Source organism: Ictalurus punctatus, chromosome 6 (genome assembly GCF_001660625.3).
Source record: "Ictalurus punctatus breed USDA103 chromosome 6, Coco_2.0, whole genome shotgun sequence".
In the NCBI taxonomy this organism is placed as follows: domain Eukaryota; kingdom Metazoa; phylum Chordata; class Actinopteri; order Siluriformes; family Ictaluridae; genus Ictalurus; species Ictalurus punctatus.
The window spans coordinates 24,048,887-24,065,065 of record NC_030421.2 but is presented as its reverse complement, the minus strand read 5'-3'; the positions used below and the strand labels follow the sequence as shown (position 1 = coordinate 24,065,065).

General features: G+C 38.0%; 1 protein-coding gene across 1 annotated transcript in view; it reads left to right on the top strand.

Moving 5' to 3' along the window:
• Window positions 1–3,464: 3,464 nt before the first annotated feature.
• chn1 (chimerin 1) overlaps window positions 3,465–16,179 on the top strand; it is a 47,049-nt gene continuing 34,334 nt past the window's right edge. Inside the window, exons 1-4 of the mRNA XM_053681041.1 lie at window positions 3,465–3,953; window positions 8,239–8,277; window positions 9,653–9,708; window positions 16,132–16,163. Coding sequence (XP_053537016.1) covers window positions 3,935–3,953; window positions 8,239–8,277; window positions 9,653–9,708; window positions 16,132–16,163 — 146 coding nt within the window. The 5' untranslated portion in view covers window positions 3,465–3,934. The remainder of the gene's footprint in view (window positions 3,954–8,238; window positions 8,278–9,652; window positions 9,709–16,131; window positions 16,164–16,179) is intronic.

Genomic DNA, 16,179 nt, shown 5'->3' with positions numbered 1-16,179 from the left:
ACCTGTGAATTTAGGGGCAGTCCTGAGCACATAGTCAGTGAAGTAGCTCTAAAGAAACCTGGTTAAAATGGGAAACTTGAAGACTGTATGTAGGTTGTGTTAGATGGAAGGTTTTGATACTAATGTAACTGATACATTAGGTGGTAGGTTGAGTCTTGCTATCTGTCTGAGGTTTTGAAAGAATCAATATCTGGTTTCAATGAAAAACTATATCTGTATTCAGCGAATCACCATCAACATACTGCATCAAACCTCGGAAGTAAACCGAGAGCACTGTTAGATTTGCCAGAGATTTGCTCTTGCTGTGCAGCATGCTATGCACTTCGAAAGAAGTTCAATTGAACGTTTAAAAGGTGGGATTAATCATGTGAAACAAGACGCGATCAATGTTCGCTCAAATATTTTGGTTGCTGAGACACAAAACTAAATTGCTTTAACCCTTGTGCATCCTTATGGACATTTTTGTCTTTTTCAGAATTTTTTTTAAATCATTTTGTCCGTGTTAATGCAAACAGCATAAATTTTGCAGAAGGTGTGTATTTTTATTGGAATTTGAATATTTCACCCTCATTTGCTTTCATAAATCTATTTTAAACTAGGTACACAGAATAGTTACCTTCAGGACCTTAAGGACAAAAATGTCCCCGTTGAAACCCATTCAAACTGTAATATTTAATCCCTGTGACGTTTAAGCATACAATCACGCATTCTGTGTTAATAGGCTGTTATTTTGTTGACAAGGTTTCAAAACATTGAAGTTGTTTTTACATTTTCTGAAATGTGTAGTATTTCTGGTACTTATGCTTTTCCTTTTTTCTGATTCTGCTGTATTATAGAGCGCTGCAGACCAACTGAATAAATGATGAAGCTATAATAGTGTGGGTGTGTTTGTATGCATATCAGAGTTGTAGTTTGTATGTGTGTTCTGAAATTTTATGTGTGTGTGAACAGTTTGAAAGAAAGAAAGAAATGATATTGTACTGGAAATCACGAATCCCACCCCATGTGTATGAGTCAAAAAAGGGTAAATGAGCTTTGAAGATTTTTGCATTATGTAAAGAAACCGGTGTTTAAAGGGTTAAAATTCTGAAAATGAATGAATGTTTAGTAATTATGATCCGAACTGATTCTGGTAAAAAATCGAAGTCATTGAAAGTCGAAAAAAAAATTATATATAATATTTCTATGACAGTTTTTTGACATGGACATTTTTATTTTTGTCCTTTATGGACCTGAGTGGCAGGTTTTTGTTTTTTTTTTATCTGACACTGCATAAAAAATATGAATGCATCAAACTTAATGTTGTTGTTAATAACTGACATATAATGACTGTAATAATCAAAGAACAAAAATTCTGCTTAACATTCAGTATATGGAAAATAATGACTATTTTTCTTTTTTCCTAAAAACAAAAATATATATCTGTGGCATTAGGTAAACAAACCAACATTTAAAGGGTTACAATTCTGAAAATGAATGAATGTATGGTAATTATGATCAGAACTGATGCTGGGGTAGTGGTGGTGGTGGTGGTGACAGTTTTTGGACATGGATATTTTTGTTCTCTATGAATCTATGTCTAACTTTTTAACTGATGCACAAGGGTTAAATAGCATTTTTTAAAAATAAAACTGAGGAGTAACAGTTTACCGATTGTGGAGGACAGCTGTTCATATTATCTGCAGGTGTGTAGCCAAACCTACAATTTTACAATGGGATGGCCAGGTTAGACCCAGTGACTTTATTGGGGTGGCAGTTTGGGTAGGCCAAAATACAGATCCACATCCAAGGAAAATGGCATAACGTAGCTAACCCTGTGTATAGCCTGAGTATGCTCCCCACTAAAAGACACACACCTAAGCGACATTTGTTTGTCGTCTACCAAGCTACAAAAATAAATAAATAAATAAATAATCATATGTGAAATAACATTAGGTTACATCTTATGGCGTATGCTAACATCACTGATGAAATTATTAAACAGATGTTTCACATCTCCCAGAGATGGTGTAGAAGTTGTTCCTTTATTATTCAAACAAGCCTATCACAGTGAGATTTACACATGACATTGGTAAGCAAACTGACTGAGTGGCCATGCGTAGGGTGCTCCCTTAGCTCCATCCATGATTATCTTTGACAGAGTAACATTTGCAAGACTGCAGCACAGGTCAGGGTACAGTCTGAGGAAAGATCTACCCTCTTCCATATATATGAGCTCACAGACACCCATGAGTGGCTAGTGTCGCTGTGATTGACAGATGAGAGAGAGCACGCCACACTTCTTACCTCCTGCCTATTTACAACTCTAACAAGAGACAGCAAGAATTTGTACCAGAGGCATGGGATGAATTTGAAATATTTTATAACAGTTCCAAATGCTTATTCACTGATGGTTCACATAACGCACACAGAGTGCATCTACATGTCTAGCACTGTTCTAACAGGTGTACTTCAGAACGAGAAAAAGTATAGATCCAGTTTTCTTTTTCATCATGTTACGTGGAACTGTCATAAGACAGTGGCAACAACAAATTCATGGCACCACTGCTTCTACTACTGTCTGGCATTCACCTCACACTTTCCTGCTTTAAAAAAGAGAGAAACCATCTAACAGAAACTCTAATGGTTTCCACTACAAATACCATTAAAGACCATTAGCTAACCATTAAAAACCCTTACCATTACAGGTCCTCAATGGTATCCACTAGAAATAACATGCCACCAATAGAAGGCAACACATTACCAGTAGAGACCCAGAAAGACCGTTAAAGGTTCCATTAAAACCAATACAATTTCTGTGAGGGTTTCTATTGTTCTGTTATTTTCAACAGGGTTAACTTTTTAGTTAAACATATCAGCCTGGGGGCGCACGGTGGCTTAGTGGTTAGCATGTTCACCTCACACCTCCAGGCTCCGGGGTTTGAGTCCTGCCGGGACCATGCATGTGCGGAGTTTGCATGTTGTCCCCATGCTGCGGGAGTTTCCTCTGGGTGTACCCCGCCTTGTGCCCAATGCTCCCTGGGATAGGCTCCAGGTTTCCTGTGACCCTGAAAAGGAGTCACCGGTAGAACATGGATGGATGGATGGATGGATGGATGGATGGATGGATGGATGGATGGATGGATATCATTCATTTAGTATATTTCCTCATCCACCCTGTAAGAAATTCCTGGCTACTTCCTGATACTGAAAAATCCAAACAAACAGCACCTTATACTGTGAATACATGCAGCTTGTGCAAAAAAAAAAAGTCAACGATTCATTTAGCTCCTTTCATTAAACGTTACTGGAGTAGACACAGAAGACCACAAGGACAATATTGTTTCTGTCACCTTGCTCAACAGGTTATAACTTGTTTATCATCCAGACACCAAATGCAGCATCATGACCGTGACCTCATCATGCTGAGGCAGAGCGTCTCCATGGTAACGCGCCATGAAGAGGCTGCAGTCCCTGGGGACAGGCTGAGCTTTGGGTCACGTGGCCTCACAACATGGCGGCTTCAGTACAGGGATTCAGAGTGAGTCGGAGCTTAGAGTGCCGCGCATCGCTAGCAAACCAGTTTTGACAAATGAACGGGCTTGAATAATAGTGCTGATCAGCGACATTGCTTTGAGACAACACCAGAGTGGAACACCCATTTACCAGTTTAAAGTAGAGAGTGGCGCTAAATGTAGATGGGGAGTAGATAAGACTCGGTGGGGTTCAAAGTTTAGCTCTGCAAAGCCTGTGGAGGGGAAAAAGGACCACACATTGACATCAAGACAGACCCAGTGTAGTGAGAGAATTAAAATATATATATATATATTCATCCATCCTGTTCTGTGAGGAAGCTTTTCTTTCATGGAATATCTCTGAATGAGAGACCGGGAGAGAAGGAAGGAACTTGCCGCTGCAGTGCAGAGCTTTGTCCAGTGGAATTAACAGCAATAACATGGCTATCCTCGTTTTCGGTAAGTTACACCACATATTACTGCTCTTATACTTAAACGTTGTGGGGAAAACTTAAGTGATATTTAGTATTATTTTAAAGAAAACGTTGCAGTAAAGCCCTGAAGGGTGTGTAGGATTTCGGCAGCGTGTCTCTGCCGTTGCTAATCAACAATAGACTGGCCAAGCTAACAGGCTCCTAATCACAGCCAACAGGTTCTACTCGTTTTTAGCTTACAACGCTCCCTTTATTTGTATCATGCTTCTAGTTATTTGTTACTGCAGGTGTTTCGGGAATATACTATCGGACTGATGTGTAAAAATAAATAAATAAACTATTCTCAGAAATGTCGGCTATTTAAAAGCACGAGGTTCATTCAATTTCTTCCCCTGGGGACTTTGTGTGCAGTTCAGCCTTTAAGAGCACTACTGAGGGAACAGCTGATGTTGTCATACTATACATGTCTTCTTTTCTTTCTCTAAGTAAGTATTACTTACAGCACTTACTTAAGTACTAGTGAGCTTAAGGGGACAAATGAATGAAGGGCACAGTAATACAATAACGTGCAACCTGACCATCTCAGACACTTGTTGGTAAAATGACTAGTCATGGAGAGGATGTGCTTGTCCCTGCAGCTCTTATCTCTAGATAAAGGAGCAGCCATTTTCTGTCAATATTATAAGCTGACTCATAGGAGGAGCACAATGATGGAGGGACACAGCCTAATTTGGCATGAAACAACGTCTCCACAAGAGTGTCCGGAGCCACGGTGTCTTCCTTCCTTCCTCCTCCAGACTTTATAAATGCAGGAGCGTCTCGTTCTTTTGTGCGGTGTTAAACATTTATCGTGCAATATCTCTGAATACGATAGAGAACTTGATTCCACTACTGCAAGTTCATTGTAATAATTTAGAGCTGTTTTCCTGGCTCATGCACTCGTGTACTTAAAAAAATATATATATATATTTATGGGAAACCGATGGGAAAGAAATAGTTTGGTTGTCACTGTTTTAATAATTAAAGACAATGTCAGAAGGATTCAGAACAGGTACTGCTTCATTATGAATTTATGGGATTAGTGAAAGTGTCTTAGAATTGGACAGTTTGCATTTTGGACATGTTGTAAATAAAAGCCAGAGGAAACTTTCACTTCTCAGAAAAATCCCTTTCTGTTCAAGAGAGGGAGACAGAGAGAGGGAGACAGAGAGAGGGAGACAGAGAGAGGGAGACAGAGAGAGAGGGAGACAGAGAGAGGGAGACAGAGAGAGGGAGACAGAGAGAGGGAGACAGAGAGAGGGAGACAGAGAGAGGGAGACAGAGAGAGGGAGAGGCCTGCAGTGTAGTGAAGAAGGACCAGGTTTTTGAGAGTCCTTGTGACATATTGTCTAAAGCCTCTTTCCTCCGGAGATGCATTGTTCTGAGTACTAACGCTGAGAGATTTTTGCAGCGTTTCCTGCCTCAGGCTCTTCATTAAACCTGTGAAGCACCAGCAGGTATCTTTATTAAGCACATGAAAAGCTCTTTTTGTCCTTATTCTCTCTTTTCCCTCACAAACTGTTGAATGAATAATGAACTAGTGCCTGTTTAAGGGCCCCCTTATTGTACAGCTTCATCTTGTGTTCAGTATTCTTTGAGAAGCAAACTTTGTACAATGATTTTACACTAACCCAAAATAGCTAATCAGAATAAAAACAGGATAATCTTACCTGAATACAGTCTTTGAGTACTGCAGCGGTTCTTGGTTACAGCGAAATCCTGTACGGACTGACAAATATAAACTTAAGAACTGCTGTAGTAATCATAAAGTCTGAACAGTCTTTATTTATTCCTAATATGATACTTTTCAATTGAATCAAATTTTATTTGTATAGCGCTTTTAACAATGGACATTGTCTCAAAGCAGCTTTACAAAAATATATAATCACAGGATACAGATTTTAAGTGAGTGAATTTATACCCATTGAGCAAGCTGGTGACAAGGAAAAACTCCCTAAGATGATATGAGGAAGAAACCTTGAGAGGAACTAGGCTCAGAAGCGAACCCATCCTCATCTGGGTAACAACGGACCGTGTGAAAGTAAAAGAGAGTTCATTATGGTTTTTATATGAAGTCTGTTTTGTTTAACTAGTCCACTGTTCACTAAAGGAGACCTGAGTGCAAAACTGTATGTGGTAATTGCAGTCCTAATGCCATAGCAATAACCATAATCCCAGCAACCACAGCGAGAATGTCCATGTGGAATTGAGGTCCAAAACCATCTCCATGGTACTTCAAGCGGCACCATCCACAGCAATCTCCAGGCTGTAGCCTCCCGTTGATGAGAGCTCCATCCAGAGGTAGGTTGTCAGGATGGATCAGGCAGGTCCGGAGTGCAGAAAGGGTCAGGATCAATGGCGTCTCCATAAAATCATGTGTGACTCAACAGAGGGAAAGGGAGGTAAAGAGACGGAGAGATTATTAGGTAATGCATCCTTTCAGCATGCTCAGTACTTTTTCTCTTTACAGTATACAGTTGTAGAAGGGTAATGATTTACAATCCCACTATCCGGTGTCTTGCAGAAGTGGATGGGTTCACTTTTGAGTCTGGTTCCTCTCAAGGTTTCTTCTTGTTTCCTCTTGTCATTTCAGGGAATTTTTCCTTTTCCACGGTCATGTCCAAGGCTATAAATCTGCTTTTACAATTTATGTAAAGCTACCTGTTGTTAAATTTACAAATACATTTGAATTGAAAATTGAATTAAAGAGCTGTAAATGTTTTGTGTAATGGTAAGTTCAAGTGACTAGATATATGGTATAATTTTGAAAGTGTATCCATTATAACCTAATCATAAAAGGTCTGCTGCCGGCAGTCAGTCCACATTGCAATTGAGCTTTAAAAATGGTTTGTATGTTGCAGTTTAACTGAGAATATCCAAGTCCTCTGTAAATCATATTATAAATCAGACAGTAAATGCCTTTCCTGACCGCTTATTATTCAGTTTTTCTTTTAGATGTTCACTGACTATAAAGTAACAGTTGTTTTAAGGTACAGATTGATATGTGAAATAAATTGTAAAATCAATACTATCCTCTAATTATTTTCCACACACATCAGCAGACAATGAGCCGGACATTTATTTTACAAGTAGTAAGCATTTAGTTTTTGTTTTGTTTTGTTTTATTAAAAAAAAAAAAAAAAAAAAGACTTTTCACTGCTGAAATTCTTTAATGAAACTGAAAAACAGTGGATCCACCCTTTCCTCTTAGCTTAAAACATCTTCTTCTGATTCCTTAGTAGATGTTCCTTTCAACTGTTTGGTGACGAGGTTAAGAACAAACTTGTTAGCTAGGAACTGCGATGCCTAGTGATTTCTTGATGGTAAGATAAGAATACCAAGGACTTAAAGATTTTACTATGAGTTCAGTCACCTGACGTAATACTAATAATAGACGCTTATCAAAGTGGGTGTTGAAAGCACAGAAGTGTTTATCAAGTGAAATGTGGGACCTAGCATTGGTGTAATTTAAAATAGTGTAATTTCCTAGATACAGCATATTAGGTGATGTTTTAATAGAAATGCCTCAGAATGTACTTCTAACCATTAAATGTAAAATATATTTAGTATTAATATAGTATGGGTGAAATTTGGCGCACAATGTAGTTTTTTTATTTATTTATTTTTTTTTATAAGTGAAGAAAGCTATAATTTGCAGAACATATTCTACACTGACAAAAATAGATAGATGAGTATATGTTAGAATATTTGGAAATGAGAATAATACTGATATGTTGTTTATTATCCCCATCCTGCTATTCATTGTACTTAATGTAGTTCATTTTTACGCTAACTTTCTTAGCAATATCTAGTGAATTTAAAGTGACTGATGTTGAATACCTGACGTGTTTGTTTACTCTGTGTACTATAGTAGATCAAAATTTTCACTGATTGAGTTTACGCCACTGGTGCTTGTACTCTAATCATAATGTATTTAGAGAAAGTTTAATTTAAAAAACAAAACAAAAAAAAAACATTGAGTATGTGTATAATATTCCCTCCACTAGAGGGTGCACTTTTGTAACCAGTGTAAACTAATCTAGTGATGGTTTCAGGAATTGTTTTGTGACTCAAGTATATCTGCACTTATTCAGTATAAAGTCAGTATTAATATGAAATCTAATTCTACTTTCAAAAGTGAACAATGTAATATTGTCTATTACATGTATATCTATTTTTGTAAAGATATCCTTACTTGGGTTATCTTAGCTGACAGGTCATGTGTTAAATCTCATCACCGTTCTGTAATGTCTTGAATTTTTCTCTGACAGATAATGATGAATATAGACCACCAGTATGGAAGTCTTACTGTGAGTAAAGTTGTTTTTTGTTGTTGTTGTTGTTGTTTTTTATTTGACCACATTCACATCACTGTGTTGTATTGAATAGTAATGTGGCTTCACTGGTTTAAGCAAAATATTGTGATTTACTAATGAATTTATGATTACTAATGACATATATGTAGCAACAGTAACACATTTTGAATGTTTAAAGTAAACTGCTGTATTCGGTACAGTGCAACATACAATACACAAAAAATACAATGTTTTCGCCATGACTTTTGCATCATTGAGCCATTAAAAAACATTTTATATTTCCACACGTTAGTTTTCCAGCCAAAAATTAAATGCTACAGAAATACTGTGTCTGTAAAGAAAATAATGCCATAGACCAATTTTCAGACAAAAAAAAACTTTATGAAGGCAATCAGGTTTTTTAAACACAGATACACAGTCTCCAGCTTCTCCAGTTTCCTTAAATAAAATGGCACAAAGTGTATCTGAATAGGGCTGGGCAATATATCAATGTAATATCAGTATCGTGATAAATGATACCGATTATCACTTTTCTGAGATATCATTGGTATGGTGATCTATTTTCTCCATTTTCAATAATTACAAATTAAATAGTACTGGACGGACACTGCTGATTTGCCATAATTAATTATTTTTTCTTTAATCTTTTGTGTCTTTGTAGACATTAAAGTAAAGTATCGTCAAACTCAGTTTAACCTGTTTTTGTTTACTTTTCTACTGTTTTGCAGACAGTTTGTTAGCTAAATTATATATCATGATGTGTATCGTGTATTCTAGAACCGTCCTAAAGTACAGTGATGTGATTTTTTTTGTCATATCGCCCAGTCCTATATCTGCGATTACTGATGCTTTTTTTTTCTTTTTTTACATAGAAATGTGTTGTGACACCAAATATCGACTTTGTTCATTTCATTACTTTTTATGTCGAAAATGTTTCATTTGATTATTTTTGAAAGAATCTTCACTTTATAACTTACACGCGCCTAAGATTTTTGCACAGTACTGTAAAATCTGCAAAAGGTGCATAGATTTATTAACAAAACTGAACACCACAGGGAATAATAATGACCGTTTTTCACACTGGTATTATGTCCACGCAAACTGCAATGTGAAGCGGTATTAATTCAGTTTGAATGCATCATCCTGCTCACATATCATTGGATTAGATATGAACTTTGATATGTTTTAATTTTTCTTGTTTAGAAAGAGTATTTACCTAAAGTACCACATAGAATTAAGCACGTTATATGATTGAACTAAAGTATCATTTGTGGACATTTATTATTTCTTTAGCACATTCAGTCTACATGCTAGATGAGCTGCTGTCTGTACTGTACAGGATGCTGTGATTGTTGTGTTGTTGTTTTAGTGTATCAGCTCCAGCAGGAGGCGCCACACCCTCGGCGAGTCACATGCATTTGTGAGGTGAGAGATGAACCAGCACAGATTTTTTTTTTGTCTGTGACCTTTTTTTTTTTTTTTTTACTAATATCTCATTCATTTATGTAACAAACAACAACAATGGTTTCTCTCCATGTCCTGACACACTTTCATATACTTGAATTTTTCCTCACATGTCCAGAGACGCTTCATTACCCCTTCACGAGTGGATCTATTTATAATTTCATTTCTTTTGATTAAACTGTTTCAAATCCATGCGATTATTCATAAGTAGGCCAGTGGTTGTTATCGGATTATGCATTCTTGTTTTAATTGCGTGAAAGTCTGGACTGCAATCCCCCCCCCCCCACCCCCCCGGAATCTAGCTGTAAAATAAACAGTGTGTTACTGAAAATATCACTCGAACTCTGTATTTAACACAGAATGCAGCCTCGCTCTCTCCGTTCCCATCCATCCACAGAACCAGATTAGTCGTGCAGATAGGAGTGTTAATTAGAGGAAGGGAGGGTAATGCTTTTGAATTATTCATCTGTATTATCATTATAGTGTCTGAGAGCGTCTGTAGGCTGAAGTAGATAGCTGGAAGTGCTGCAGTTGGTAATGGGTTTAGAGACGAGAGGAAATGCAACCAGGCCAAGAGTCTGGTGAATGGTCATAAGATACGGATCAAACCAGGATGTTCGAGCATTGATAACATGTCATAATTTTATGTATTAAAAAAAATAATTTACAGATGTAAATATAGTACAACATCTTCAACATGAGGTACTTTATTAGAAAGGGAACATACTAGCAGAAAGCCGAGAAAACTCTAGTTTAAAATTTTTCTCCTCTCACTAAATCATTTAATACTTGTACTGCGTCTGATGGGCATCATTTAACTACTGTTATTTTGATCGTTTAAGCTCATCCTCATTGAAAATGTGAAGTAAACAGATACTGTGCTGAATAAATAAGCCACAATATTGGGCTGTGTGATTAGCACAAAATAAAAGACTGTTGAAAACAAAAGGGGGTGATCGTTTGAGGCGAGACTGAGCTGCTGAGTGATGGGCTTGCCTGTTGTTATTGTAATTCACCTAGTGCCTCTCTCACACACGTGTGTGTGTGTGTGTGTGTGTGTGTATACACACACATACAACCAGAAACACACAGCTCCCAGAGCTCCATCTCAGCAGTATGGATGCACAATTATTCATGGATTAACATACAGGCAAGTTGATGTGAACTATGTCTCCATGTGTTTGCATGTTTCTTCTTCCAGAGGTCATTAAGTTTTCATTTTGGGATCTTTTTTTTTTTTTTTTTTTTTTGCTGTAGGCTCGTACATCAAAGCCGGCTATTGAAAAGCACATTTTCCCCTGGGCAGAGGCATTGTCTGTATGTGGCAGGAGATTTAACCCTGTGCAATACCCACAAACGGAGTCCAAAAACCCTGATTTACATCTCATTCAGAATATGCTAATATGTCTCCAGTTTCCCCAAGCGAACCCTCAACAGGAGCCGAGCACCCTCACGCAATGTTTTCTAAGCATTACACATCATCCACTGTCTCTCCTTCATCTCTCAAATGGGTTATTATGCAAACATTTTCAAAGGCAGTGTTTAAGGCTACTAAAGCAATATTTGCTGTCAATTTTAGAGGAATTGGCTGCTATTACTGTTGTATTTATTTTCATTACTGTATCTAGTGACTGAGTCCCATTTGTCATGCATGATCTGCCTTGAGGTTCTGCATATATTTAACAGTACCAGCTTAAAAGATTCGCTAAATGGATCCTGGTACTCATTCGATTAGGGGGGTGGCGTTTGAGTTGTTAGGTAAGCGAGCAGAATGGCACCATGCTGATGGGGCTCACTGGAATGGAATGAAATGTAAAATGATTTATTCTATTTTAAGATGTTACGTTTACAGCTATTTTAGTTGTTGTACACAAACTCCACATTTTACCTGTATAGCAATAGGCAAAATTGCTGTCTCGCAAAGAAAACAATGTGTGTGCTCGCACCATCATTACTTTGCGAGTCGTAGACTATGCAGAAAGAAGAACAATAGTTCTCCAAGAGCGGTTCTTACAGCCGTGGAAATCACAATACATCATTTATCAACTATCACATTTATTAGGGAGCTCTTGTAGTTATTAGCCTGTTTCCTGGTCACTTGAATTGAATGAATTTAATCCAGATCTGAATAGCTCAAAAGCAAGTCAACCTATAAATAATGTCAACTTGAATACGTGTTCCACTGGTGGAAATTTCAGTAATACAAATCACAATGGTTTCAATAAATAGCCTAAATATTAACTGTTCACATTTGAACACATTTAAATGATGGGTCTATGAAATGAATTTTACAGTTGCTGACAGTTTGTGAACCCCCAGTGCAGAATATCACAAAACATCCTGAGTCAAACACCCTGTGTAAAGCCATTTAAACCAAATTTATGCACAAATTCCTCTTGATGTCAGCCGCTGCGGCCCCTGAAGGTCCGTGTGTATATTAGCATGGTTACGCCTCTCTGTATTTCTCAGGAAGAGTGGCTCTGCTCCTTGGGATTATTGTTTGTCTAAATCCTTAAGTAGTTCAGTTGACTTGATTATGAGCTCTAATTAGTGCAGATGTCTATGATGTCTGGGCAGCTTCTTCGTAATCTCGCACTATAAAGCTGCAGGCAGGGTGTAAGGCTACAGGCTTAGTTTATCCTGATTGGATTGTTGTTGTGTTTTTCATATTAGTGTGGAGTTACTATCTATTCTTCCTTTGCCGTCACATTGCAGAACCACATATTAATGCAGTGATAGGATATAGATAGGAGGGAAAGCATATTTTGCTATTGGAGAAGTGTTTAATTGAATGATAACGCAAAAAAGGATGAAACATAACACTGAGAGTGGTAGTGTTATTTCATTGTTTCCTAATTTAGAATAACACAGAGCAGTTCTGGATGTTTATAGCATTGCTCTTTAGTGTGCACTTTGCTCCTATAAACCTCGTTTGGATCATGAAGTGTTTGTTGATATGCTAATGTGCTGAATTAAGTGTGTGTGCATGGGAGCAAGAGCTAGACTCTTCATTTGCTACTGCCTTATTCATAAGGATTTTCCAAACACTATCCAGTGACCTTTTATAGTCAATAAGATCTCTAATTTACCACAGTTTACACTGAGCTGGCTGTTTATCCCCACAACACAAGAAACAGAGTAAGTGGACAGTGACGCAATGTTTGTAATTTTGCCTCTGCTTCATTTCAAATCAGTTGTGGTAGTGTACAATCAAGATGCGATTGCCGTGTACAGAAGACAACTAAAGTGGATGATCACACAATTGTTTCTTTGGTGAAGAAAACCCCCTTCACAACATTTAGCCAAGTCAAGAGGTAGGCATACCATTGTCAAAGTCTACAATCAAGAGGCGCCTCCATGAATGTAAATACAGAGGGTTTACCTCAAGATGCAAACCACTGGTAACACCCCAGAGCCAGATTCGACTTTGCTGGAAAACATATTTTAAAAAAGCCTTCCCAGTTCTGGAACAAGATTCTTTGGACAGATGAAACCTAGATTAACTTGTACCAGAATGATCAAGAGAAGAGTATGGAGAAGGAAAGGAAGGGCTCATGATCTAAAGCATACCTCATGATCTATGGAGCATAGTGGAGGCAGTGTTATGGCATGGGCATGTATGGCTTCCAACGGGTCACTGGTGTTTATTGATGTGACTGCTGATAGAAGTAGCAGGAGAAATTCTGAAGCATATAGAGCTATAATTTCTGTTCAGATTGAGTCAAATTCTGCAAACCCGATAAGACGGCGGTTCACCGTACAGATGGATAATGATCCAAAACATAATCTGAAAGCAACACAAGAGCTTCTTAAGGCAAAGGAATGGAATGTTCTTAACTGGCCGAGTCAGTCACCTGACCTCAACCCAATTGAGCATGCTTTGCACTTACTGAAGACTAATCTGAAGCAGAAAGACCCACAAACAAGCAGCTACTGAAGGCAGCTGCAGTAAAGGCATGGCAAAGCATCTCAAGGGAGGAAACTCAGCATTTGGTGATTCCCATGGATTTCAGACTTCAGGCAGTCATTGGCTGCAAAGAATTTGTGTCCAAGTATTAAAAATTATTTATATTAATAATTATGTTGGTTTGTCCAATGACTTTTGAGCCAGTGAAAATGGAGGGAGTCCGTTTTCCATTCCTGTAATTCCTAAATGGTTAATGTAATATTCATGTTAAAGTCTACACTTCAATCAAATCTTGATTGCTTCATTTCAAATCCATTGTGGTGGTGTACAGAGGCTAAATGATGAAAATTGTGTCACTGTCTAAGAATTTATGGACCTGGCTGTAAAGGAAGTATCAGGCCTTATTTGTCTGTGTGTTATTGATTTATCGATTGTTATGTGGATAGTAGAGGCAGTTTGTAAGTCTCTCTGCACTGTGCATCTGAGATTAGTTTTTGGAAGGACAGAACAATGGCATTGCAGCACATCAGGCTCCACTGCTCTAGGACGGTCTGTCCCCGTGACGTAATCCAGCGTGTTCATTTTTAATCATAGCTAAGGGCTGTGGCTATGCTGAGCTCATCACATGGTCCACTAAGCATTCAGGTTGGTGCTGTACTGCCTTTGTACCACCAGCGCACGCAGAAGTTAAATCAGATTACAATCTGTTAGTGTGGCTGCAAAGATGATTTTGTTTATTCATAATGTCTTTCCTGTTTTTATCTAATAGTGAGGGCAAATGCAGTGAGTGAATCATCATTGTTTGACCCATTTTATTGAAACCTTCAGGCTTGAGTTCTCTTCCATTCCTCTGTGTATAGAGCAGATTTTTCACTCAAACATGCAGTCTGTTCCTCGGGTAATTTCCGTTCATTTCCCTGCTGTTCTTTCTGTGTGTAACCCCCCCCCCCAACCTTATCTTTATAACCTTTCAATGGCATATTCCTAATATTTTGGTTTAATCTTATCTTCAGTTTGTTCTGCATTTCAGAAGCCCCAAAGATCGTGTAGCGTAATAATGTAGTGAAATTTACATTTATGGCTTTTGACAGATGCCCTTATCCAAAGAGGCTTACAGTTATCCAAAAAAACATTTTTTATACAACTGAGCAGTTGAGGGTTAAGGGCCTTGCACAAGGGCCCAGCAGTGACAGCTTGGCACTAGTGGGATTTGAACGAGCAGTCCCAGCATTTTAACCACTGACCTATCACTGCCAATCTGTCTACATGTGCACGTTTGCAATGTTGACGTTTACGTTTGATTTTTCCAGAATCCTACTCTTTCTTTAAAAACCTAAAAGCAAGACAAAATGAGCAGAATTCCGGAAAGCTAGCCACACACACCTATATAAGCCTTCTGCCACTGCATACTATCTGTATGCCTGCCCACATAGTTTCATAGTTGCCCACATATTTCTACTTGACAGTTTCTTAAGCATTTGTGATTCTCTCATTAACTGCTCTCCTCCTTCTTATTTTCACTATAATAAAGGGCTGAATTGGGCAATCCCATGCTCATTTATTCCGTGACATGTTGTCTCGTCAGTATATCACACACAGCTTTTCCCTGCTCTGTGGATTTCATTATGTGAAGCTGAACAGGTTATGCTGTTGAACTCATACAGCTTATAGATTACATACAGCTCATAGACGACACTGCTTGTTCTGGAAGAACTGATACTATATCTACTATTTTTGAAAATCTCGTTTAGACAAATTTCCCTGGAGTATTGTAAAGCTGCCATATAAAATAACACCATTCCGTTACCTCATTCTCTGTATATTTCTTTCTTTTTTTTTTTTAAAGCACTACTGCTATTCCACTGCTGTATAAGACAAACTAAATGTGTGCATCGTGCGGGGAGGGTGACGTGTGACGTGAAGCCAGAAATGGAAGTTGATGTGTCTACAAACAAGCCAATATCATAGTAATCTGCATGAGATCCATTTTCATGACTTTTTCTGATTACTGCCGTCTCACAGTCGTTTCAAGGTTAAACAGCTGGGCGTGCTGTTTGTGGGTTTATTATGCTAATATGTGATTGTAATAACCTATTCTCAGCAGATCCCTGCTCTGTGGATACCCATCATACATTATAAATCATCCCACTGTGATGTTCTGGTGTTTTCTAGCTGTAGCTTATACTCTAAAATCACTTGTTTTTTCTAAACACCCCTGTTTTTAAAGTTTGAAAGGATCAGAGAACCTCCTCCTGTGACAACACTTTGGCACGCTCGCAAAATACTCGCAAAAAGCCCAGTGTACAGTATAATACACATTGTTACAGACATATTGGGTGGGAAAACAGCCCTTGAAAGATTTTTTCACCAATATAACAGGAAGTCTGTCCTCATTTTTAAATTTTTTATTTTATTGTGTTTTTGTTTTTATTTTTTTACTTGGATTATTTGTTGACTTCTTTCTTCTTGTCTCGCAGGTTGAAAACAGGCCGAAATACTACGGTCGAGAGTGAGTTTCAGTATCA